Source organism: Rattus rattus, chromosome 3 (genome assembly GCF_011064425.1).
Source record: "Rattus rattus isolate New Zealand chromosome 3, Rrattus_CSIRO_v1, whole genome shotgun sequence".
NCBI lineage: Eukaryota > Metazoa > Chordata > Mammalia > Rodentia > Muridae > Rattus > Rattus rattus.
Window position 1 is genome coordinate 160,767,451 of NC_046156.1, and position 13,320 is coordinate 160,780,770.

The following is a 13,320-nucleotide window of genomic DNA, read 5'->3' on the forward strand; positions in this document are numbered from 1 at the left end:
ATTTAATTACTATTTATTATTGGTAAAAATGATGATTTCAATGATAATTCTATTTTATAATTAAATTATATTTCATAGATGCATCTATTTATTTGATTCATAATGCAATTGTGTTTGAGAAGTACTGTGATATTTATTTCAATTCATATCTTTTCAGCATTAAGAACAAGATGGCCATATACACATATGTTTATATAAACACACACATACCTAAACATATATATAAAATATAAAATTTTGAGGAATATAATATGGCTACTAATGAATGCAATCCACTGAACAGACAAAAAGTGAACATGTTTAAATGAAACTCCCTAAATAATAACAGTGAAAGCATATCATTTTTATTATAAAAAAAAAATAAAATACAGCATATACTGTAGAAAAATGGCAGAGTCACTTCTTTGTAAATGCTGGGGGCCATGATGCCACAAAAGCATCTCTTGCCTGTAGATGTAATTCAGGACTGCCTGAGCGACCAAGGATTGCTAGTGGAGACAATGCCAGCTAATCAGGATCTGTTTTTAGAAGAGATGCTTTTTCGGGTGGACAATGGGGCACAGGCAGAAGGCATTAAGGAGCTTGCAGCAGTGTTCAAAAAACTTGCTGCAGTATTACTTCTTTTTCTTATTTTTAATGGATATTTCTTTATTTACATTTCAAATGTTATTCCCTTTCCCAGTTTCCTGTCCATAAGCCACATATTCCCTCCCTTCTGCTTCTTCTAGAAGCTGCTTCTTCTGTTCCCCTCCCCATACATCCCCACTAACGCCCTTCCCCATACATTCCCTTACACTGGGTTCCAACCTTGGCAGGACCAAGGGCTTCTTTTTCCATTGGTGCCCAACAAGGCCATCCTCTGCTACATGTGCAGTTGGAGCCATAGATCAGTCCATGTATAGTTTTCTGGTAGTGGTTTAGTCCCTGGCAGCTCTGGTTGGTTACCATTGTTGTTCTTATGGGGTCATAAACTCCTTCAGCTCTTTCAATCCTTTCTCTAATTCCTCCAACAGGGGTCCCGTTCTCAGTTCAGTAGTTTGTTGCTAGCATTCACCTCTGTATTTTACATGCTCTGACTGTGTCTCTCGGGAGAGATCTATATCCACTTCCTGTCAGGCTGCACTTCTTAGCTTCATCAATCTTACCTAGTTTTGGTGGATGTATACCCATTTGGGGCAGGCTCTGAATGGCCGTTCCTGAAGTCTCTGCTCTAAACTTTGCCTCCATATCTCCTCCTATAGATATTATTGTTCCCAATTTTAATAAGGAGTGAAGTATCCAGACTTTGGTCAACCTTTTTTTTTTATATTTCATGTGGTCTGTAGTTTGCATCGTTGGTAATTCAAGCTTTAGGGCTAATATCTACTTATCAGTGAGTAAATACCATGTATGTTTTTCTGCAATTGGGTTACCTCACGCAGGATGATATTTTCTAGCTCAATCCATTTGTCTATGAATTTCATGAAGTCATTGCTTTTGATAGCTGAGTAGTACTCCATTGTGTAGATGTATCACATTTTCTGTATCCATTCCTCTGTTGAAGGGCATCTGGGTTCTTTCCAGCTTCTGGCTATTATAAATAAGGCTGCTATGAACATAGTGGAGCATGTGTCTTTGTTGTATGTTGGAGCATCTTTTGGGTATATGCCCAAGAGAGGTATAGTGGGTCCTCAGGTAGTGGAATGTCCAAGTTTCTGAGGAACCTGCAGACTGATTTACAGAAAGGTTGTACCAGTCTGCAATCCCACCAACAATGGAGGAGTGTTCCTCTCACCACAACCTCACCAGCATCTGCTGTCTCCTGAGTTTTTGGTCTTAGCCATTCTGACTGGTGTGAGGTAGAATCTCAGGGTTGTTTTGCTTTGCATTTCCCTGATGACTAAGGATGTTGAACATTTCTTTAGGTACTTCTGAGCCATTTGATATTCCTCAGCTGAGATTTCTTTGCTTAGCTCTGTTCCCCATTTTTAATAGTGTTGTTTGGCTCTCTGGAGTCTAACTTCATGAGTTCTTTGTATATTTTGGATATAAGCCCTCTATCAGATGTAGGATTGGTAAAGATGTTTTACCAATCTGTTGATTTCTGTTTTCTCCTAACAACAGTGTCCTTTGTCTTACAGAAGCTTTGCAGTTTTATTAGATCCCATTTGTTGATTCTTGTTCTTAGAGCATAAGCCATTGGTGTTCTGTTCAGGAAAATTTCTCCAGTGTCCATGTGTTCGAGACTCTTTCCACTTTTTCTTCTATTAGTTTGAGTGTATCTGGTTTGATGTGGAGGTCCTTGATCCACTTGGACTTAAGCTTTGTACAGGGCAATAAGAATGGTTTGATTTGCATGCTTCTACATGCTGACCTCCAGTTGAACTAGCACCATTGATTGAAAATGTTATCTTTTTTCCATTGGATGATTTTGGCTCCTTTGTCAAAGATCAAGTTACCACAAGTGTGTGGGTCCATTTCTGGGTCTTCAATTCTATTTCACTGATCTTTCTGCCTGTCTCTGTACCAAAACCATACAATTTTTATCACTGTTACTCTGTAATACTGTTTGAGTTCAGGGATGGTGATTCCCCCTAGACGTTCTTCTATTGTTGAGTATAGTTTTCACTATCCTGGTTTTTTTGTTATTCCAAATGAATTTTTAAATTTCTCTTTCTATCTCAATGCAGAATTGAGTTGGAATTTTGAAGGGGATTACATTGAATCTATAGATTGCTTTTGGCAAATGGCCATTTTTACTACATTAATCCTGCCAATCCGTGAGCATAGGAGATCTTTCCGTCTTTTAAAATCTTCAATTTCTTTCTTCTAATATTCTTCCCTTTCACGGTTTCCAGTCCATAAACCCCCTATCCCATCTCCCCTTCTTCTATGATGGTGTTCCCCACTCATCCACTCACCTCTTCCCACCTCCCAACTCTGGCATTCCCCTATGCTGGGGGTAGAGCCTTGGCAAGAACAAGGGCTTCTCCACCCATTAGTGCCCAACAAGGTCATCCTCTGCTACCTATGCAGCTGGAGTCATGGGTCTGTCCATGTGTACACTTTGGATGGTGGTTTAATCCCTGGGAGCTCTAGTTGGTTGGTGTTTTTATGGGGTTGCAAACCCTTTCAGCTCCTTTAATTCTTTCTCTAACTCTTCCAATGGGGACCCCATTTTCAGTTCAATGGTTGACTGCAATTTTCTGCCTCTTTATTTGTCATACTCTGGCAAAGCCTCACAGGAGACATCTATATCATGCTCCTGTCAGCATGCACTTCTTTTCCTCAGCAATATTGTCTGGGTTTGGTGGGTGTTATTTATATGGGCTGGATTCCCTGGCGGGGCAGTCTCTGGACGGCCATTCTTTCAGTCTTTGCTCCATATTATTCCTTACCTGATCCTCCAGTCTGTGTCCTTGACTCTGTCATCTCACCTCCAACCCCCAAGGACATGTAGGGTCAGGTGGCAAGTAGTCTAGGACACAATGAACAATACACCTCCAGTTCTCTTCTGTAACAAAATATATTGCTTTTTTATGTGAATGAACAAGTAACCCCTTGTGTTTTCTTTTTCCTTCCAAAAGTTCCTAATCTATTCATTTAAATTAAAGAAAAAAAATCCAGTGACTTCACTAATATATAAAATCAAAACATATTGTTGAAAAAGAAGTGGATTAAAGCCCAATGGTATTTAAAAGGAATTTGAGAAGGTATTGGAGATGGAGCAAGGGACTTCGGCTCTGTGATAATTAGTTGGTGAGGTGCATAACTTGGAAGATTGACAAGTGAATATTGTGAGTTTTAAACTTTGCTGGGCTAAATAATACAAATTTTGTCTCAAAAACACCTGAAAAAACAGCATATGCAGACATACATGATTTCGATACTATCTAGTGCCACATAAAATGTCAGGACAAACTATTTCTCTGGTTACAAATACAAATAATATATATTTATATATTGCCTGGTTTTGGTTCATAAAACATATAATTTTGTTATCTAACTATTTTGATTAATATTAAAACGATGGAAATCATTATAATTTGCAGGTTATTGGCAGAGTTCCCATAAAGATAACTTTGACTGTAGAAATAACAAACTGTACAAGTAACATAACTGGAATGGAGATCACTTTTGAAAAGAACATCCTTTATATTTCTATGTCACTAAGCAGGTTGTTTTATTATATAGTAACTGTATTTCTGAGTCAACATTGCTAATTTGCTCTTGGGTATTTTCCTAATTTACCTGGAGGTTATTTTGGGACAATAAAATCGAAATTTCCATTCCAGAAAGATAATGATGGAAATTTAAAGGCTCTTGGAAATGTTCTTAAGCATGCTCTAATAATTTAATGAATTTAAAGAATATTTAATATTTTGCTATTTTCCCTAAAATTGAGGAAATTCTGTGCCATTGTTATGAGTCAAATATAATGCGGCCTGCACGTCATGCTGTATAGTACATGACATTTAGTAACTCCCTAGTCAGCACCACAGCTCTCAGCCTTTCAACTATGTAACTACTTCTCCTAGAGCACAGTTGATCAATTTTAAAATACAAAAATAATAAACAAACAGTTGACATATGCATGATGTGTGTACACACAAGAGTTATTTTTATCTTGCTTTTGTACAATAAAAGAGAAAGAAATGGATTTTTAATAACATAATGTAGGAATTTAAGCATACAGTGACCAATAACATTATATTTATAAGAAAGGCATTATTTTGTGCTTTTTTAAGCAATGATAATGGTCATTTAAGGTTCATCTAAGCAAGTTATTTTTTTAACATATTTTCAGGCAGCCAAAAACAATTATTATTGGCTGTGAGGAACTCTTCAAGATATTCACATATCTGAATTGGATCTTTCTTGACATTAATATAAAAATTCATGTCATTTCAGTTTATGGTTTTGTCATGTTTGCTACTTAATTGGTGTGGAGACTATACCAACTAAAAGATAATTAGTCTGAAAATAAATTGGTCTTTGTTTTCAAATATATCATGTTTTCATTTTCCTTCTGAGAGTTGAACTTCTAAATGATGCTACTTATAATGATCTCAATACAAAGAAATGCAAAATTAAAGGAGGAATATATATTCTTTATGCAAAAAATGAGAACATGTTCCATGATTCTAAAATATTATGCCTTATATTTTAGGTCCTTTTAAATAGACATCAAATACCACCATAGAGAAGCCCTTACAGTACTATAGTTGACATTTGCATTCTATCCTCTCTGTTTTGATGTAATTGAGTAACTGCATTCAAGTGCATCAGGATGCCCTCACAGATATTTTAATAAATATGTTCTCGACCGGCAGATACAAGAAATTTATGTTTTTACTTCAACATTATGTAAAATTAGAAGAAAAAGAGATTTTGGCATTGAAAAGCCTGTAATATTAATGATCTATCTTATGCAATTTGCTAACTTCTCACAAGAGTCAGTTTTTTCTTGAGACCATAGATGCTAAACTTCAGGAAGGAAGTTTTCATGACATATACAGCTCAATTCACCTGAGTCCCATGTCCTAAGTGTGTAATGTCCAACCACAAACCCTGAGAGTCAACCAAAGGCTATATTTCTTGTTATAAAAGAGCCCTTGTTCCTGCAGTGAGACTAGTACATCAACCTAATTTTTTTTTAAAAAAATTACTTTACAATCTGTCCCACCTACAAGGTGTACTGCAGTAATCGTAGGTCAGAGTTTGTGGGAGTGGCAAACCAAAACAGTCAAACTTGAGGTCCAATTCCCAAAATGTAGAACCAGACTGACTCTGACTGGATGGCCAAAAATTAGAGGCTGGAATGCTCATAGATCCAAAATAAAACCAAACATCATTGAAAAAAATGAAAGAAAAAAGTCAATGAAATGATTCTTAATGACATTCTGTACTCATAGATCATTGTCTAATTCAATTGTGGTCAGAGAGCCATCATATAACAAATGATGGGAAAGCAGATGCATTGTTCCTCAGTTGAACACTAGTCAGAGCTAGAGAACCCTGTAGAAGAGCAGAGAAGGATGAAGAGTAGGAGACAGATGGGTAGAGGGGACCATGAGAACTCAACCGACATAATCATTAAAGCAGTGCTCTTGGTGGTTGGAGCTCCCAGAGACTAAAGTAGCAATCCCAAAGATGTCACGTTAAGAGTGTTATGTCCTCTGCAAATATTACTAGTGCATTGCCTGAAGTTCTTGAGGACCCCTAACAGTGGGAGTACAGTGTCTCTGAATTTTTGCTTACTCTTGGGACCCTATACATACTAATCAGTTGCTTCATCTAGCTGTAATGTAAAGGGAGGTGGTTAGGCTTACTGTGATTTTTTTTTCTGGATAATATTCCTAGGAGACCTACTATTTTTTGAAGGGAAATGGAAGAGAAGTTTCTAGGCGAGAGGATGTGTGTGTGTGTGTGTGTGTGTGTGTGTGTGTGTGTGTGTGTGTGTGTGTGTATGTATGGTGAGGGTCTGGTGGCAGGACTGGAGGTAGGGAAAACTGCAGTCATAATTTAAAGAATGAGAAAAATAAACATAAATTAAGTAATTAATTAAATTAAATAAGACGGAAAAAGTATACTGGGAGTAACCGGGACTTCTATGACCAACCATTCAAAAGGAGGTTGTAGTGTAAAGCACTAAGCTTTATTTTAGTCTACAGTCTTTGTGGAGAGCATTGTCAGGACACATGGCATAATTTCCTATAAGGAATACACAGAGGAATACACACACACACACACACACACACACACACACACACACACACACACACAGTTGGATGACTGAGGCTGGATCAGCACAAAAGCCTCTTTCCCGTGGCTTCCAATGTTCCATAAAATACTATGACAGCTGACAAAGGAGCAAATCAATTAAAGAGTTTTACCCAGTTGCAGCGTGCATTAAGTATGACAAAGGACAGGATGGGAAAAAATACACACACACACATACACACATACATATACATATATATATATATCGACTGAATTAGTGAAACTCACATACCATTGGCAACAGCTATTCGATTTATTGAAGCCTCAATCAACAGGAAAAATCATACCTATTACTGGATACCTATCTTTCCTCCCTGGACATCTGAAGTCATTGACACTAGAATATAATCTTTAAAAACTTTGCTGGACCAGCATCATTTTTTACTACATTTGAAATTTTATCTTTATACCCAAAGATAAGTGTAGCTACCATTTCTCATCAAAGAAGATTTGCTCTAAATTAGGAGAATATTACAGAAAATCACAACTGAACTCAATACAAGGGTCTTTTGTTGGATGTAGGGCTGGTGAAGATCTTATTCTGCTCTGTGGGCTGCCATTTTGTCCTATTGATGTTGAACTTTGTCCTACACAAGATTTCATGAGGTCTCATCTGTTAATTGTTGATGTTAGTGACTAAATTATTCGTGTTCAATTGAGGAAGTTGTCTTCTGTGCCAATGTGTCCATGAATTTCCCCCTACTTTCTCTTCTATTAGATTTAATGTGTCTGGTTCTATGTGGAGATCTTTGATCCACTTTGACATGAACTTTCACACAGCCTGATAAATATGACTCTGTTTTCATTACATGCAGACATCTACTTAGATTTGCACCATTTATTGAAGACGCTGTCTTTCTTCCGTCATGTTTTTGCCTCTGTATCAAAAATCAAGTATCCATAGGTCTGTAGGTTTATTACTGAGTGTTTAATTCTATTCCACTGATCGACCTCTCTATCTCTGTACTAATACCGTTCAGGTTTTTGTTTGTTTGTTTGTTTGTTTGTTTGTTTGTTTAAACTATTGCTCTGTAGTACAGCTTTTGGTCAGGGATGGTGATACCGTGGGAAATCCTTTTATTATGCAGGATTGTTTATCTATCCTGAATTTTTGTTTTCATATGAAGTTGAGACTAGTTTTTTGAAGATCTGTTAAAAATGAAGTTGGAATTTTGATGCAAATTGTGTTGAATCTCGAGATTCGTTTCGCTAAAAAGTTCATTTTAACTATGTTAATTCTGCTTATCCTTGATCATGGGAAATCTACCATACCACAACAAATACCACAAGGATACTTGTTCACCTATTTTCATAGCAGCCTTATTTATAATAGCCAGAAACTGGGAATAATCTAGATGTTCCTCAAAAAAAACGGATATAGAACATGTGGTACATGTCTACAGTGGAATAAGACTCAGCTATTAAGAACAAATACATCATGAAATATGCAGCCAAATGGCTGGAACTAGAAAATATCAATCTGATTGTCTTAACCCAAACTCAGAAGATATGAATGGCATGTAGTCAATTATATGAGCATATTGGCTGCAATGTGCAATACAGAGACCCAAAGCTGGTAAGTAATAGAGAGAGTCCAAGGGAGGATGTTTGAATGTCACTCAGAAGGGGATATAAAGTAGACATTAGAGGTAGATGGGAAGGAGGAATCTGGGTAAGAGAAGGGGTGGGGATCAGGTGTGGGGACAGGGATGGGAGATGGTTAGAAGATAGCTGGGAGAGAGAAGACTGAAGACTGATGTGAGGATGGCATCTCTGGGATGAGACAGAGACCTGATAATAAGGCTGCTCGTGAGGGTCTATGGGTGTGACTCTAGATAAGACTTCTAGTCACTGGGGATATGAAGATTGATGTGGCCACATCCTATAGCCAACTGAGACATTCAGTGGAGGGATCGGGTCAGAAACTCACTCACAAAATCTCCCCAAAATTTGTCCTCCCTATAAGACATGCAGTCATAAAGAAGGGGCACAGATAGAGGACACAACCAAACAATGACTGACCAAACTTGAAACACACCCCAAGGGAGAGAGCCAACTTCTGACACTATTAATGACACTGCTATGCTTGCATACAGGAGGCTAACATAACTACTTTTTGAGAGGCTTCATCCAGCTGTATATGGAAACAGATACAGAGACCCAGAGTCAAACATTAGGCAGAGTTCAGGGAGACTTTGGAAGAAACAGGGGAAAGACTGAGGGAACTTCATGGGTCAAGAACACCACAAGAAGACCTACAGAGTTAGTGAACCTGGGCCCTCTGTGAGGGCTCACAGAGATGAAACCACCAACAAAAGAGCATGCATGGGTTGAACTGAGGCCCCTAAATATTTGCAGCAGATGTGTAGCTTGGTCTTCATATGGGTCCCCTAACAATTGGAGAAGGAGCTACCTTGAAATCTGTTGTATTCCCTTCACTTGGATCCCCCTCCCTTAGTTGGGCTGCCTTGTCTGGCCTCAGTGCGAGAGGATGCACTTAGTTCTACTATAACTTGTTGTGCCAGGGCAGCATATATATTCTTCTTTAATCTGATGTGGCACAAGTTTGATAAACAAACAAACAAACAAACAAACAAACATGAGTAAATATCAGTAGAGCCGACTGCCTTACTCGTGTTCTGCTTTCACAGATGTGAGCAGAGTGCTGTTTCTACTTCAGTTCAGATCCCAGGCTGTCACCCTGAAGCACGTGGCACACACAGCACTGGTAACATTCCAATACTGCCACATCGTGTTGCCCCAGGCTGTCTATCTGAGTACTTGTTCAAACTTACAATTACCCTCTGCGATTGCATCTTTCCACAGAGAGTGGCTTCTCTTGTCTGCCTTTGAAAACCCTTGTTTTCGCATATGTGAATAGGAACATGAGGCAAATTCTGTGCACAAGATTCAAACAGTATCCATGTCCTTAATTGTATTTTTATGCAAATGCAGTTTTGTAAATGGTTTTGTTCAAGTTATTAAGGTATGGCACAAGTAGGAATAATGGAAGGAAAGAAGGAAGGAAGGATGGGTGGAAGGAAATAAGGAATGAAGAAAAAAGGAGTTCTAAAAAAATAGAGGGAAGGTAGCATAAGTAAAAGCTTTTATTGTTCAAAAAGAAATACTAGTAAATAAGGCATTAAACCAAAGAACCAAAAGCACTGTATGCTTCTCTTTATATGTATTTGTTACTTGTAGAAACAGAATAAGGTGAAAAAATGCTCTGAAGCATTTCCATCTCATTAATCATAGCATCCTATAGAGTAATGATTTGTTCTATATATTTCAAAGTATAAATCAAGATTTTAGTGAATTATTTAATTAAAAAATTGAGAGGAAAAATATTACATCATTATCATAGATCGCATGGACGTTTGAAATATGTACATGTAATGGATGGCTAAATTGAACGAATTAGTGTGCATTAAAGTGTTCTGGTTTCTAATTGCCATTCATAATATTTGACTACTAGATTCCTATTGATTATGAATTAAAAGCTGTCCACAAGAAAATATACTCTGATTTTTAAGAGAAGCTCTGAAAATGCAGGTAAAATTCAGAAAAATAAAATAAGATCATCTAATGAGAGAAATAGCATCATCATAAGGTATTTTCTTAGGTAAACGCAGAGACACAAAAGTGTAAAGAGAAATATTCTGCATTTTACCTCATTTACAACTGCTCAGGAAACTAACTACATAATGATGAATGATTTCCTAGTGCTCCATGTAAAACCATGAATGAAAGTACCTAGCCGTAATGTTCTAGTTTTGTGAAACACAGAAAAAAGTCCTCGTAAATACATCAGAAAATGAAATGAGGACATACCAACTGGTGTTAAATACAACACTCGAGAGAAAACTGGATGGAGCATGAGTGAAAAGCATCATTTTCAACAAGGGATACAGTAACATAGAGGAAATAGGTGAGAATCATTCTATTATCCCAGAAAGTAAAGCAATTCTCACCTATTGTGAGTCTAAAATGAGATAAATATCAGAATGGAAGTAAGGTTATAGCAACATCTTCAGAAATAACTAAATATCTAAAAATGGTTCAACACATGCACTTGATAAAATAATTCACAAAACGCACATATGACAATTGTGTAATATAGAAAGTGGTATAACATATGTTTATAATTATCTTACCTCCTATTTTGCACTTTTAATTTTTTTGTAAGCAAACCATTATGACAGTAAATTAATTCAGTGTTAGAATGGAATTTTTGTTCAGTTTAATAAGTACGATCACACAATTATAGTCTATCCTATTAACATAGCACTAAGCATAATTTCCTTGAAAATTTAAAGTTATAAGACATGCAAGTTTTTGTCCATTGTAACCTGCTTTCTAAAGATTAATAGTATTTGGAGATGTTTTAACTTTTTACAGCATTAACATATATCAGGGTGTATTTTAGTTTTTTAAAAAATGTTGCCATCTCTTAGAAGCTTGTGTTTTCTAATGATAAACAGTAAAACTTAGGATGGTGGGAGTGTTAAAGATGTTGAGGAACTAGGAGGAGGAGAGGGAGGGAACCCATAATCAAGACATATTATGTGGAAAAATAATAAAATGTCACATGGTACGATACTCTTTCTGGAAGCGTTTGTGAGCATGCTTAACAGGTAAGTGACATACTTTTTGGGAATCGAGGTGGGTTGTCATTGACATCAGTAAGGGTGATGTTGACAATGGTAGTTCCAGCGAGTCCTCCGAGCTGTCCTCCCATGTCCTTCGCTTGAATGAGGACCTGGTACTGCTCCTTGACTTCTCTGTCCATGTTTGGCAATGCTGTTCTAATGACACCTTGAGGGGAAAGTGATAACACAAAATCAACATCACAGCCCAACTGCTTCTCCTGACCCAAGTAAACTGAAAGAAGAAAAGAATGCTTATGTTTAGATTTATTAAGGATAAAACATTTGATAAAATCATCTTCCCAAAACTAAAATGACCTAACTATCCTAAAGTTGGGATGTGACTTAATCTTTCATTTTCACAGCCACACCTTAAAACAAGAAAATGGCAGGCCATCTCTTCCCAAATCAAATAAGTTAGACCTCATTTATGGACTCGAGTCTATGCTGAGTTGGAGAAAATGTTAAAACCCTTAGATTAAAACGGGCACATGGAGTAATTTAAGCAGTTAAACTGAGCTGAGGGCATAATGATAAACGCTATTCTTGTCATCTCGATTCTATACTTTTCACAGTAAACAATCTGTTTAATTTAAAAATACATAAAATACGCCCTCCACATCACCTGTTTTGTCTTTTGGTACTTCCTTTAATCATGTTAACTAAAGAGTTTCATCTCTTCTACTCACTTCTCACGTAGTTATCATTAGATCTTACTGTTGTGAGACTCCTTAGATGAAGGTAATCCACTGTCAAGGAGAGTATCTTATGCTTAAGTATAAATATTTTATATTTAGAATAATAAGTATTATACATTTGATCCTATTTAGTATGTGACGCAAGAAATTAATGGCTAGATGGATGAATGAACTGATTGATCTTAATATCTTGAATCTTATATGACATATGTCTGTTGTTAACATATGGTAGTCATTTCTATTCTTGTATCCAGGTATAAGAAGTACTTTATATTTCTATTTTTTCATGGGGAAAATTTATAAACTTCAGAATCGTTTGGAAGGTGAATTAAATTTTTAAAACCAAATTCCAATAGGTAGGCAAGTGATATAACAGGTGAAGATTAAAGAACCTTTATTAATCACATATGATTTTGATAGTGGTAAGATATGTCTTAAATAAAAAAGTGTATGAATAATAAAATATCAGCCATCAATACAGTATATAGCTTTTAAATCAGTATCCCAGAATACATCCATATATCTGTGCTTGCTATGATCTACTTACTTACCCATTGCTATATTTTTGCTAATGCATATTGAACTGCAATCTGAGATTTTGTCTGGCACTTGGCAGGAAATAGTTACAGAAAAGACATCCGTCATTTTTGTTCCTAATGCTTTATTCATGAATTGGTACTGACACCATTTTGATCCAATCTGTCTTCCCTTCAGCACAGGCTTCTGATACTTTATTTTCAGTTTTTCTAAAACTAAGACTTTTAAGCTCTACACCTCAGTGTTGTTGCCTTACACACCTTATATTATTTGGCATCAATCTGGAGGGCAATGCTCACATTTTCAAGATCATTTCCTATTTAAGACACGTGTGTTTGCTTGGTAATATCAGTGAACAAGAATTATCTTTAGTTAAAATGCTATATAAACATTCATTTATCTTCAATGCACATAGAACTTTTTTTTCTTTATCATTTATAGCACTACATTATTCATCTCCCAGAATGAAAACTGTATATTGGAGAAGAAAAAAAGAAGAAATGGGAAAATAAGTTGGGGTGGGGAAGAGAGAGAAAGAAGGAAAACAAAAGACAAAGGGGGTTATCATTCTGGGGCACAGAATCTGTGGCTTACTTCCACCTATTAATAATGCTATGATGTGGATCCATGTAGATAAATATGTTTATGGTGTCAAATTTGGTGTTTATATTATATTT

The 13,320-nt window shown here is 36.5% G+C and overlaps 1 protein-coding gene across 1 annotated transcript in view; it reads right to left on the reverse strand.

Moving 5' to 3' along the window:
• The window catches only part of LOC116897106 (cadherin-12), a 123,764-nt gene extending 112,140 nt beyond the window's left edge, over positions 1-11,624 (reverse strand). The window contains exon 1 of the mRNA XM_032898748.1: positions 11,410-11,624. Within this exon, the coding sequence (XP_032754639.1) occupies positions 11,410-11,551 (142 nt within the window). The 5' untranslated portion in view covers positions 11,552-11,624. The remainder of the gene's footprint in view (positions 1-11,409) is intronic.
• Positions 11,625-13,320: the final 1,696 nt, after the last annotated feature.